The sequence below is a fragment of the Sciurus vulgaris genome, assembly GCF_902686455.1.
Source record: "Sciurus vulgaris genome assembly, chromosome: 11".
NCBI classification, from domain to species: domain Eukaryota; kingdom Metazoa; phylum Chordata; class Mammalia; order Rodentia; family Sciuridae; genus Sciurus; species Sciurus vulgaris.
Window position 1 is genome coordinate 64,886,793 of NC_136472.1, and position 14,581 is coordinate 64,901,373.

At 40.1% G+C, this 14,581-nt stretch overlaps 1 protein-coding gene across 2 annotated transcripts in view; it reads right to left on the reverse strand.

The window, feature by feature from the left end:
• Positions 1–14,581, reverse strand: part of SYT9 (synaptotagmin 9) — a 192,144-nt gene that overhangs the window by 128,395 nt on the left and 49,168 nt on the right. For both annotated transcript variants that reach the window (XR_013757974.1, XM_079105734.1), the window contains exon 2: positions 171–522. Coding sequence is in view for 1 of the 2 variants with exons in the window: in XM_079105734.1 (XP_078961860.1) it covers positions 171–522 (352 nt within the window). In the remaining variant the exon portion in view is untranslated. The remainder of the gene's footprint in view (positions 1–170; positions 523–14,581) is intronic.

A 14,581-nucleotide genomic window follows, 5' to 3' on the forward strand; every position in this document is an offset into this window, starting at 1 on the left:
CTCAGGAACTAACTCACCACAGGAAGTACAGCTTTCCCATACTTGTGTTTCTGATATTGAATGGACATCTAAAAGGTTACACACTTCTGGGCTAATCAATGCCATAATTTTCAAAAAGGGAATGGGTGATCTCTGCCTTGCATTTCAGAAAGGAAGCAGGCATTACTGACCGAGCTGACGAGGTTGGCTCTGTGACTTGGCGTTGCACACGGACGCCATGAGCACAGTTCTCCTGGATCCCTGGCTGGGTGGAGAGGGGAATGTCAGGGGAGGTGTGGCTGATCTTCATGGAGGAGTCAGGGCAGGGTGTGGGCAGATCTAGGAAGTCCTCACTGTTCTCCTGCTCATTGGTCTCTGCATCCGTGTAGTTAAGAGGTTCCTGGTTGTTGTCTTTGCTACCAGACAGTAGGCCTCGTTCTCGCCATGGAACCCAGCAGAGTTTCCAAGACACGAAGAGAGACACGCCAAAGAGGGCGAGACCACAGGCAGTGACCACAAGGGTCAGCAGGCTCACCGAAATATCTGAAAAGAAGCAAAGATCAGAGGTCAGTGTGACTGTGCCTCCAATATACCCCCATTGCACAGTATGGGCAGAATGACCCTCTCATCCATTCATCCCTAAGAAGGTGACTGCAGGAGGCCAGATTGGGGGATGCTGTAGGGTCATCTAATTCTGGAGCAGTGACGATGAGAATTTGGACGCAAACCAGAGGATTAGCGAAAGCAGAGAGAAGGTAAGATGACATGCAGGATGTGTTTAGAAACAATGAGCAGCCTGCAGCAGCAAGACACAGGTTATACTCTGGAGGAGTAGAAACGCTCTGTGAGTTGAATGAAACCCTATCCTACATGCAGTACAAATCATTAACATTTTCTGAGCAGGGCAGTTTCAATGGTCCTTTAAAATTACTCTGTCATCTCAGAGAGCTATATAATACAATTTGGGAATTAAGTCACAACTTTTTAAAACAAGAGAAACTTGAGTATTTTTTTTACACTTTTGCTATTACCTTTAAGGGGTCTAAACAAAATAGAGCTCAAGATTTCTGTGAAATTTGTGCTCCAATAATACCCTCCACTAAATGGTCACGTTCTTGGGACCCAGGGCACACTGTTGGAGTTTGAGGTTCCCAAGTAACAGACCCTGAAACAAGTTGCTTAAGAGCAAGAGGTTTATTTAGATGGCAAAGAAAACGTGGAGGGGGAAATTGGCCGGTGGGCAGGGGGGACTAAAGGTTAAGCCTATAGTGACTAAGGGTTAAGCCTATACCTAAGTGTATACACCAGGAAAGAGGGGCCTGGGTTGCTTATCTACCAACTCTCTTCAGTCACTGACTTGAGGGTGGCCCTCAAAAGGCATTAAATACTTGGCTTTTCAAGCTGCACCACAGGTAAGCAACATGAGTTTCAGTGGCAAGTAAAATCCCACATTGAAATCAGTGCAGAGGCAATAGTATAGGTTGACAAGCCTGCACTGAAGTGGTAAGGGGGAGGGAACATGGCAGGTGATGACAGCAACTGTATATGACCACGGTCCTGAAGCCATGCAGTAGCCAATGACTGTGCTCCTAACTTTCAGTACAGAGTCCAATTCCCCAGGCTTCTAATCCAAACTACAGTAGAACCAGTGAGGTTGATTCCAACCTGAAATCATTCTACCTGTCTTTCCGGTGCTCAACTACACGTAGGAGCCCTAATGATTCTCCCAGGATTTGCTTCTATGTGTCTATCATTAATATCTGCATTACTTCCATTAAAGTTTTCTGAATGTCCTTATGTGCCAGGTATTATGCTCGTGTTTGGAGATAAAAATAGGGAGCAGGACAGACTCCATCCCTTCACAGATTCACATTTCAGTGAAGGAGAAAGTCAGAGATGATTTCCACCTCACAATTTCAACTATCCACAACAACACCAATGTTTTATGATCTCTGACAAGTCGCTGAGGCATGTACAGATCCTCCTGTAAGCAAGTACTTACCTACTGAGTCAGCTGATCAGCTACCATGCATGTGCTTTTTAAAAATTTTTAGCTGTAGTGGGACCTAATAAACTTTATTTATTTGTTTATTTATTTATTTACTTACTTACTTACTTACTTTTATGTGGTGCTGGGAATCAAACCCAGTACCTCACACAGGCTAGGCAAGCACTCTACCACTAAGCCACAACCCCAGGCCCATGCATGTGCTTTTAAACATTACTATGAAGGCACCTGATCATTCTTACCAAATGACAACACTATTTCTTCATGAAAAATTGCTCTTGAAAGAAAGCCAGCTTCCAGTTTAGTGATGGATCTAATAGATGTACCCTAAGCCTCCTAGTCAATCTTTGCCCTTGTGGTGAGACAATATTATATCTCTATTTGAAAACATTTGGGTTCTAGTTCCAACATGGGTGACCTGGTGCAAATCTTTTTCTCTTCTGTCTCTTCAAATTCCACTGAAGGTCTGGGATTGTGGCTCAGTGGTAGAGTGGTTGTCTAACATGTGTGAGGCACTGGGTTCAATCCTCAGCATCACATAAAAATAAATAAACAAAATAAAGGCATTGTGTCCCTCTACAACTTAAAAAAAATTTTTTTTAAATCCCACTGTAATGGGATAAGCAATGGAAATGGAGGAAGGGTACCATGGATCCATCACCAAGTCAGTAACTTTACAGAATTTCTGGAATTTAGAAAAAGCCAATCAGTGCTGAATACCTAACACAGACAAATGAAGGGACACTAAGCACAAATAAAAATTAAAAATACCAGGTACAGAGATGAGGGAGAGAATAAAGTAAACCACACTTCATAGAGCCCCAAAATAGGGTGAACATGATTTGACCACAGGCTCCACTTGCTCACACAGCAGAATGGAAAATTTATTGCTGCAGACTCCTGTGATAAGTGATAGTGCTGGGTGCACAAGGAGGGAGGAGACCCAGTCCCAGTTAATTAAGCTGCCCCAGAAAATAACAATTCCATTCCCCCTAATAAAATTTAAAAACAAAACAGGCTCCACACAGTGGTGAAATCCCTTAATACATTCTGTAATCCAAATGAAGGCAAAACTCCTTCCCTATGAACTGCTAATTACTTCAGCTTTGTCCTGACAGGTTTAGAAACTATGAGCAAAGACTAAAGGAAGGGCATGCTGGGAGGAAGTGGGGTTTAGGAATGTGAGGTGGTAACTGTATTAAATTTACTAAACAGCCACTCTCCCCTACCACGGTGTCCCTCTCCCAGGAACCAGCCTAAATCCCAGTCCTCTGATGTCCTGGACATGTGGCTTGATCTGCCTAATGAAAGATGAGTGGGTCTGGTCCATTCCACCAGAGCTCTGGCCTTAGGCATAAGACGAGTTCTCAGATGGAGGCTAATCTCCCAGCCTGTCTGTGTAGCATAAAAAGATTTGTGGCATAGGCCAAAGTCCAGAATGAAAAATAAATTTAAACCTGACCCACAGGCTAGTGCAGAGCTGTAAGCAATTCACAAATCCATGAGCAAAACCTGAATATTTGGTATTTTAAGTTACTAAGATTTTGAAGGGATTTGTTGCCATGGCAAAAAAGTTGACTAATATGCATGACTGTCCATATTTGCTGTCCAAAGCTAAGACACTTTTAAGAGGGAAAAGGGGTTATATTAATAACTACATGGGATAAGATACTTAACCCAGGATTGTCCAGGGTAAACTAGGACATATGGTCACCCTGGACTTCAGAATCCCACATGAGCTCTGAACACATCAGCTTAGTACAACATGACTTTCCAGGTTTTAGCTTGGCATAAACAACATGCCAAATAACTTGAAGACTTGGCCCATTTTTAGTAATCATAGGGCCTCTGACCCTGCTCAAGAACAAGTCCAGCTCGTTAGTTGGTTTCCAGTTGATGTGCTCAAAAGTCAGCTTGCTCAAGGATGAGGAGCCATGACAGCAGAGATCTCGTCTACTTCAACACTCAAGGAATCTCAAACAGTTCCTGGCACATAGTAGGCATTCACTAAATGATGAAGCTCATTGAAGGATCCCTGGAGATACCTTCGGCCAAACCTGAATCATTGTTGCATAGGTTGTGGCTTATAAACCACTTGAGGGGTGCTAGTCACATTCAGTCTTTCACATTTTTGCATATATGATTATTACAAAAAAAATTTTCTAACAGATGGTAAAAGTTGACTTTTATTATTCACATTAAGATGCCATGTGAATCAGGAGTAAGCAAGGGAACACCTGAGAGGAGAAACCAATGATGGCATACACTCACTGCCACACCAGTCACTAAGTGTGATCGTCTGGAGTTCTATCACAAAGAGCTGTGTGCCCACTAGACACTACATTTGTAACTTTTCCCCCTCTTGTCAGAAAAAAGTAAGAGTCACTATGGTCATACTCCCCACCTCAGACCCATGACCTCAGCAAATGGACAGAGAATCGGTATAGAATCAGAGAACAGTTCTTTATGAGAGAAGTTATTTCTCAAGTTAGGTGGTAGGTATGTGATTATTTGTCTTATTATTAATCTTAAGGTGATACGTACTCATTACATCTACTCTTTGGCATTCATAGTATATTTCACAGCAAAAACTGAAATAAAATGGTGGCAATAAAAATAATTAGATAATTTTTCTATAGAATAAGAATAGCATAATAGATCCTTTTGTCCAAGGATCAAGGGAATAACAACACACGCTTTAGGGATTAAAGGAGGTGAATGTCACGCCAATTTTGATTCAGATCCCTGAAGGTGCTGCTGCTTTGGTTGGGGGTGATGGTGCTTGAAACTGTACCAAGAACTGTGTGGAATGCATCTTTCCCAGGGAGGTGATGTGGAGTAGAATGCCCTGCAATTAGACTCTGGTCATACCATGTGATATACCACAACAATGTCACTGCAACACCAGACACAGCACTCTGTGGCATCTCCAAACTCATCAATATCCTAGTTGGTCATATATAACTCTAGGGGACCTCCATAAGCCTAAAAGAGTGTAGTGCTTTTTCGGAATGGCAACAATTATTGGCTAACGAGTGAAAAATTTGAATATCCATACAATGCATATGAACCAAGAAATAGTAGTTGTCACCTTAAGGTGTGAAGGGCCAGGAAGAACACATGAACAGACACTGTAAAGTCACAGGACAAGTGGAACAAATCAGCAGCTCAAAAGTGTCCAGCCATGCTGAGTCATCAGAGCAAATGGACCTTGACATGAAACAAATTCATGCAAGAGGTAAATTAATTTGGTAAGAAGCATGGCTATAGCAGTAACCAAAAACAGATACTCTTGAGATCCTTCTGATCTAGAAATAAAATAACATGATTGCCTAAACAAAAGAAATATTCAAGAGGTTAAAGTCAAGGAACTTGAGTGAACATAAACCAAAAAGGAAAAGCCAAAAGAAACCAAAGACTTCAAATATTTAAACAAAAGATAAAAAATGTATAGTATTCACACAGGAGGTCTGAAATTTAAAGTTTCCTAAAGATTAGGAAGGAGAAAATGAATATGAAAATCATTGAAGGAAAAATTTTAAATTCCCTAGAAATGAAGGACAAATTGACAGGGTGCTCTGATCACCTATGATAAAATAATATCTTAGATGCATTATTATGGCATTTGAAAGTATTAAGACTAGAGAGAATCACAAGACTTAAGAAATGAAAATAATAAGTTCACAACGAAATCAGAACCATACTGGCATTGAACTTCTCATCAGAAAAAGTCAACAACAGAATAATGTCTGCAAACTTCTAAGAAAAAAACTACATTCAACTTAGAATTCTCTACCCAACATGTTACTGACAAAGTATGAGAGTTACAAAAGTCAGTTTTAGATCTGCAAGAAGTTAGAAAGGTTTCTTGCTAAGGAAGTTACTAGAGGATAACTGAGGAGATTAAAATGAGACAGAAGTCGACACAATACAGGACAAATTACACTCAACTTAGAAGACTAGTGAAACAAAGTTCCAGAGAGGAGTCAGTCCAGCCTAGAGCAGTTACAATGATTAAGCATCTAAAGTTAAGAAACAGTTAAGAAACAAGTATATAACAAGGAAAACTGAACTGGAAATCTAATGATATTAGATACTATCATTAGTAACTACTAGGTATGATAATTATATTGTGGTTATGTTTTACATATGGAAATATGTGCTATGATGTCTGGATTTGCTTCAAATTATAGATGAGACAAGACTGACCATGAGTTGATAATTACTGAAACTGAGTTTTGAATGTGTGAAGTCTATTATATTATTCTCTCTACTTTTGAATATATATGTTTGGCAATTTCCTAATGGAAAGTTAAAATAAAACACTCTTTGGTAAAGGGAAATGTTGATCCCTGACTTCAACCTTAAGACATTCTTATTTAATAGGTCTTAGATGAGGTCCAGAATCTCTGTTTAATGATCATCTCAAATCTCAGAAGAATCTTATACAGATGGCCTGTAGATAACTCTGAGTAAATCTGATCAAGAGAGAGAGAGAGAGAGAGAGAGAGAGAGAATAGATAGATAGATAAGAGAGATATTTATAGATACATACAAATGTGTATAGGGGTGTGTGTGTGTGTGTGTATGTGTGTGTGTGTGTGTGTTGTGTGCATTCAGAACACAAGATACCTTCCTGATCCTAAGATAATTGTGCTTTGGGAGCCAAATAAAGATAATGATGGGAAATTTTGTTATGGAAATCGGGTCATGGGGAACTTGAGGATGTCACGTGGTGTCTTCCAGAGAAAATGGTAATGTAATTAGTTAGAGGAAACAGGCAAGACCAGACAACCTTATGATGAGATGTTCAGTGTTTCAGTGAACTGAACCAATGAGAAACACTGTATTAGAATAAACCTTAGGGATCATCCAGTATATTCCATGTGAGAATTCCCTCATTGATATCTTCATTTGACTCCAAAGCCTTCATTTAATATTTCATATTCAGTATTTTTAAAATTTTATACAATGAACATATATTACTTTTGTTCTTAAAATATTGTGAACCTAAAACTTCTCTAAGAATAAAGTGTATTAAAATAAATAGAAGAGGAGGAAGGGTGGGAAAGAGAGGGAGAAAGAGGAGAAGAGGGAGGAGGATTGCTGGATTCAAAATATCACAGCATTCTGAAGTTATTGAATAAAGGAGAATTTAGCTCCATCCACACCTCAGTAGGCTAGAGGGTACCTTCTAAATGGTAATGCTGATGCATCTTGGATAAGAAGCATGCAATAGATTTAAGGTTAAAATGTGATGCTTTGTTGTTTAAATGATTGAACTGAAGTTGTCTGGGAAATGTGATATTGCAGAGACATTGCTGTGTAATTATACTGTAGGCAACACAGCACAGTAGTTACAAACAGATTCTTGAGTTACAAAGTCAAGATTTGCAACCTAACATTAATTATGTAATTTTAGATAAATTTTATCTAAATCTTATTTTGTCCTAGTAACACTGAGATCATAATAATCTCTACCTCTTTGGATGGTAATGAGACTTGGAAAGGTGCTAGTGCTCAATGAAAAGAAGTTACTGTGCTTCTATTGTTGTTGTTGTTTTTTCTATGATGTATCTCAGGATGAAGTTACTTCACGTCCAATCTTATTCTTATAACTCTTAGGTGTCTGCCAATAAGTGATCACCTTGGTTACTAAATATTGAGGCCTTGGACACAATGGGCTGGCACAAAGCAAATAAGAGATGTTCAATCAGTGCTTAGTGAACTGCATTAATGAGGAAGAGAGAAGGATCTCCTATTGTACAAATGATATTTGCTAAGAACTAAACCAGTAGTGCAAAATAAATAAAAGTAGTCCTTGCCCTCAAGAAACTACTAGTCAAAATAATTTCAATATTGCTATTCACAATTCACTGAGTACTACTAGAGTCCAGAAGTCAGGGGTATGAAGCCAAGTCTGGAATTCAGAGAAGGCTTCTCACATGACTAAGACAGAAATTAGTACCAAGAAGTAAAGTGTATGCGGTGGGGGGTTTGCTATAACAAAACCCTAAAAATGCGGGAGCAAGGTAATGAGTAGGGACTAGAAGAATTCTGAGATGTGTGCTTGAAAAGTCCTGCACTGAATGGACTATTAAGGGTGGTTCTGGTGAAGACTCTAAATGAAACAAGAGGAGAGCTGTAGAGAGAGCCCCAATCTTCTCAGAAAACACCTAAGTAAACATGAGCAGACTGTTGGTAGAAATATGGTAGAGACTATTCTGTTGAGGTCTTAGATGGGAATGAAGAACAAGTTATCAGAAACTAGAGAAAAATGATCCTTCTTATAAAGTGGTAAAGAACTTGGCTAAATTGTGTTCATGCTTTACTGTTTTGTGGGAGGGAGAACTCGTGAGCTGGATATTTTAACTGAAATTATTTCTAAGCAAAATATTGACAATGTGACTCCTCCTGACTGAAAGAAGAAAATTAGAGAAGAAAGAAATCACTTGAAGACAAAATTACTACTAAGTACAAAGAACTAGAACTAAAAGATTTAGAAAATTTTTGGCATATCCATATTGCAGAAAATGAGAAAGCATGTTAAGAAAGAGAACACTAAGGGAATGGCCAAGCAAACCTTTGACAAGTAGGTTAATATGAGTGTGCACCAAATACGCCCCAACCAGAAAACTGACAGTTAGAATGAAGGGGAAGGTAATGGGCAGGAACAAATAAATGAAGGCTGTCCGATTTGAATTTTGCGGGATGATACCATAGAGCTATTTACCTGGAAACACGTCCTATTCTTCAAAACGGGAAAAATGACCCAAAGGAAGATTCAGAGATCACCCGGTCTACCTCTTGGATTTCAAAAGGGGAGCCATAGCTTTGCTTTCAACAGGCCAGATGGCCTCTGCCCAGAGCCAGGAGGACAGGGCTGCCCAGAGACAGCAGTATGGGGCCACCTGGAAGAACCCTGGAGGCTCAACTCATGTTTGGCAGAGCTGGGGAAGCAGGGTCAGAGCTTCATGTGTCCAGAAAGAGGGACCACTACCAGAGTGGGTCCCAAAGGCAAGACCTCAGCCGAGGGGTCCTAAAGGGAAGAGTTTTGAGCCAAAAAGTATTGTTTCAAGTCTTAAGACCTCATGGAGTTTTCCCTGCAATTTGGATTTACTTGGAATCTCTTACTTCTTTCTTCTTTCTCCCTTTTGCATTGTAAATATCTATCCAATGTCTGTCCCTCCACTGTGTTTTGGAAGCTTATAATTTGGTATCACAGGTTCATATTTGGAAGAGTAATGTGTCCATATCTTGAGTCTCACCCATATCTGATTTAGATGAGACTTTGGCTTTAAGACTTTAGAGTTAACAGTGAATATAATGAATGCATTTTGCAAGTAAAATGACATGGACATGGATATAAGGAGACGATGAATATAATGCTAGAGACTGATTAATTTTGTCCCCTAAAATTCATATGTTGAATCCCTAACCTTCAATGTGATAGTATTAGGAAGTGGGGCCTTTGGAAAGTGTTGGAATTAGTTCCTTTATGGACTCCAGAGAGATCCCTCACCTCTTCTGCCATGGAAGGACAAGGTGAGAAGATGGTCTCTGAACCAGGACACAGACCCTCGCCAGACACCATATGTGCTGCCACTTTGGTCTTGGACTTCCCAGTCCCCAGAATTATGAGAAATATTTTTTTGTTGTTTATAATACACCCAGTCTATGGTACTCTGTTATAGCAGCCTGAAAAAACTAAGACACCAAAAATGAGCAGTGAACCACGTTCTACTTTAAACCGATTCACACATGCAAAAATTAAACCCAAGTAATCTGACTATGTGGTCAAAAAATTTCACTGGTTGAAAAGAGCAGCAAGGGCTGCTGTGTATGACCATGCATACTACATAGGGTACTACCTGTTCAATTTACATAGTAGCCTGAGAAGGATCTTGCATATTCCAAGAGACCTAGGCCCAAATTTGTACCAATTATATTCTGTGACCATGAGTAAATCACTGCCCTGCTACAGTCTTTCACATCTGTCCTAAAGGCCTGGATGTGGCTCTCAAATTCTGTGGTTCCTATAAAACTGCCAAATGACCTTGGGTTCACAGCAATATCTGTATCTCGGGCTGAAGCCATTATAATAATTCCCATTAGTGACCACAAGTCAAGGAGTGCTATCCAACTGGAGGCTATAATTTAGGGCCATTCCTGCCTTTTATTTTTGCAGCAGACATGGTGCTTTCTTAGCACTGGCTCATGGTGAAAATTGCAAGGATTAAGGAGCATTAACTTGGGCCTGCAGGAGCCATATCATTATTAAGGTACTGAGCCAGGTAAACAGAGCACACAGCTGCCTTAACTCTAAGTAACCCAAGGGCTAGTAAAATGAATTAGAACATGGAAACTGGCAATGGCATTAGTTGCATCTTTCTGCAACCATCATGAAGCAAGGCACATCTGCAACAGGACTGTGTCTCTGATCCTCAGATTCCTTCCTCAGAAGGCTGCCAGATGATTCTGACTATGTAACTAAGCAGCTGGCCTAAAATTAGTGTTGAGAGAACACTTGCTGTTGCACCTTCTATTTGCAAAGTGCTGCCTCATGGGTGTGACCAGCTCCTCCTAACACTGGCATCACCACCTCTGCCTTGAGTGAGGCAGATGGAGCAGGGACTGCTGAGGACACAGGAGCTGAAGCCATAAACACTCAAAGCTGGATTTTAGCTCTTGCATTCATCATTTCTCCCCTCTAAAGCCTGTTGCACCTGAGCCTGCTATCTGTTTAACAGAAAGGTTTAAGAATCATAATCAGGCTTTTTCCTCTTTCCCCTCTTTTATTTGGTCTCTCCAGAAAATATTTAATTAGGGAGAAAATATTTTAAGAGAATATTTTACTATACTCACTTATTTGGAATTGTTTGTGAAATCTACTTTTTTCTGTATCATGGGATTCTGGTCAGTGTAAGGTAAATGGACACACCCAGATGTGCTAGGATTCTTGTAAAATAATAGAAAGTAGATGATGGGGACATTTGCCTGAAAAGAACAATGTGAAATAAAACTCAAGGAACAAGAGCTAGGCCAAAGAGATCAATGACCCTCCTTAGTGTGTCCGTGGGAAAACAGAGTCCTGCCCTGCCTGGCAGTGCTGGTGGGGATGCTGGGGTGTGGGAGTTGGCAGTGGGAGATCTGGTGTTCAGCTGTTACTCACTGGAGACTGTGGATTGTATACAACCTGTTGTGGGCCATTTCTCACCTCTCTGATGGGGGAAGAAATTCTTCCTTGCCTGGCAATGCATTTGAGTCTATAAAAAAGCTTGTCACAGTGTTTTATAGTGCTTCTTGACATTCTCTTTAAGCCCAGCACTGCTGCTTTGGCCCCATAATTCATACCTCCCAAGGACCCTTTCCTAACTTCTTTCAGTGGGAGTCCTTTACTAGACCAGATCTGGTCTTGCTCCGTTCCAATTTATGTTTAAATCTCTCATCTACCCTGTGAAACAAGATCAAAAGGTTGGTTGACAATCACCTTTGTGAACCAACATTTAGAAAAATTTCGTAAAGCAACATATAATGAGGGAGTACTTCCTCCCTCCCTCCTGTTCCTGGCTTGCATAAGGAGTGACTTTTTTCTAAATGATTCTGATCACTTCTCTCACTGCTTTTCCATTCAAAAGAAAGTGATTACAGCTTTTGATTAGAAAGCTCAGGCTTGGTCCTGCCTCGCCCTTCTCTTCGACATTCTCCTGCCTACACAGGGCACAGTGCAGCATTAGGAAGTTTGTTGTGGTTCTGGACCCCAAAGTCAGGCAGGTTTTCCTTCCTGGTCTTTCCTCAGACCACAGTTGGATACCTTCAGGACAGGGCCTTGATCCTTAGACATTAGTCTGACCAAGAGCAGACTGCATGTGTGCTTTCTTCTCTGTGCTTATACTGCTGTGGCAGAGGACTGCCAACTTCTGTTTATGTGAAGAAAATTTAATGGGGGGGGCATCTTTTCACGGCATAGAGTTGAAAAAGAGACAAGGGTACATGGGGAAATGACCTGGAGACTGTGTGTAGTTTTTTTTTTTTTTTTTTTTTTTCTTTTTTAAGCACCTGTGAGAAACTCCCCAGAATCTTCTAATATTTCTTGAAATAGAGCAGAGCTCCCTTGAGAGCTATTGAGGACAATGGACCAATGAATTTTATGTAGAAGTATCTGCAGGCTGTCCAGACTCCAGGCATTTCAGTGTGCAATTCTATGATTCTGAAACAATTGTCAAATTAGAAACTTTTAAAATCCTATACTCAATTCAGCATTTGTACATGAAGCCCTTTATAGTCAAAGACACTCTTTCATTATCTGATTGATCTTGAAGCTATGTAAGTCCTGCAGTAAGGAACTGTGGAAGGCCCATTTACCATTCTAAATTCACTTCCCTCCACTCTCTCCCTGGCTCTGGCCCCTTTAAGGATAACCCATATGAATGATATCCCAGATCTCCCTTGACTTTTACTTCTGTTGAGTTCAGCTGATAGGAGCTTCTAGTGAAAAACTGGAGGCCAGGAGGATTATAGTTAAGGTGTTTATGTCCCTGGCTGTGTTATTGCTAAGTCACCCTGTTGTATATCCCCGCCTTCTAAAGCCACTGCTCTTTTTCTGGGTTCTTTCAGACCTGTGGGTAGTGATAGATTCCTTCTGTTATTGGCCCTGGAGTATGCTAATACCCTTTGCTAATTATCTCAAATCCCAACCATATCTTTGCAAAAAACATCCTTGTATTAAACTCTCAAATTTCCTAGTTTGACCATGTTGCCTGTTTCTTCTGGGAGTCATATTGATTCACTTAGAATGGGTTGTTTTCTATTCTGAGCACTGCCTCTAGTTACCTGGGTAACCTCAAGGAACCTGTACTTCTATATGAGCCTGAGATTTCCAATATACAAGAAGGGATGTAGTGAGATGGAAGAGCCTTCCAGATCTCACAATCTCAAATGGAGCAAAAAATTCTCCCTAAAGTATCTTCTACAACCCACATGATATCTGACATAGAAAAGGCACCCCATGTTTGACAAATGACAAAATTCTAAGCTATGTATCATTTCCATTTTATTTTTTCATTCCTTACTCCACTAAAAATGTGCTTCAGGAATAGGAATTGCCAAAGAAGTTGTATTAAGAGTACTTGCTCATCATGATCGAAAATGATACAATATTCCACACTCTTCTGAACATGTAAGACTCCATGGAGGCAATGTAGTATTGCAGGAGCATGGGCCCTGAAGGCAGACATCATTTATTAAATTAACTTCATAACACATTGTATTGAGCTTCCTTGTGTGAAGATATTATGTAATTGGGGGTAGAGAGACTTATCTAGAGTGTGTTAGAGAAATAATATCTTCAAGAGAAGCTCTGATGTCTTCAAATAGTCTTGTTCCTTTGTCCAAGACCAACCCTGGAAGAACCTCTTTTGAGTAGATTTATTCCCATTCCCATTCTTCCCTACTATTTCCATCTCTGTCTGACTTGAACCCTGGTCCATGCTAAAAACACAACTTATAACCCCTTATCAGCATGGACCATTATATTCTCAATCAAATCCAGATCCCAGATTATTGATCTGCCTGTGCTAAAGCATGATCAGGCTTAAATTAGTTGTTGAAAACATGGGCTCTTGTGTCTCTATTATTTAACAATCAACTTTCCACAAATTACATGCTTTGAAGCTAACTATCTGTCAGCAAAGATTTTATGCGACTGAAAGAAAGGTGGTATATTTTAAATCACTAATTTTCAACATCAGTCATACATGGAAAGCCATACATGATCATATTATCATCAGAATGACTAATATTACTGGCATATGACCAAGGAGTATGGTAATTATTCTAAGGAGCAGTGATCAGTAAAGAAAAAAAAAATACTTAAGACTTCACTATGACTTACTCTTAATTCTAGATGGAAGATAGAGGAATACCATTTTTTCTCAAAGTGTTCTCTGTTCTCTCCATAAGTTCTAGAGATTCGGCATAACAGGCAGTAGGCAGAGCTGTGGCTATGAGCAGGCACTTACGATGTTTCTTAAGACATTTCTGGAATCCTCACTTTTTTTTTTTTAACCAAGTTAGTTGTTTCTAATATTTTTTTTAAATTGTAGCAAAACATAAAAATTATCATTTTAATCATTTTAAAGTGTAGGATTCAGTGGCATTAAGTACGTTTACACTGTTATACAACCAATCACCACCTTCCATCTCCAGAACTTTTCCCACCATCTCATACTGAAACTCTGAATCCATTAAACACTAGCTCCATATTCCCCACACTCTCTGGCCCCCTAATAATCACTGTCTACTCTAAGTTTTTATGATAAACCAAGTAGTTTGTTTCACTTGAAAGTTGGCACTAGACAGGAGCTTCACCTTGCACAAGTGTCTAAAAAATCAGGGCCAGAGAGCACAGGCAGGCTGTGGCATGAATGATGAGGGAAGATGAGAGTCTGGGGGCCTATCCCAAACAAGACACAGGAGGCTGAGATGGGGAACAGGTGTTTAACTAACATTCTGCAGGTCCTCTGACCTGAATAGAAATGTGCTGTCCTGGGTATGTACAGAACTCCTCACTTCTCACACCCTCTAGGCCTTCAT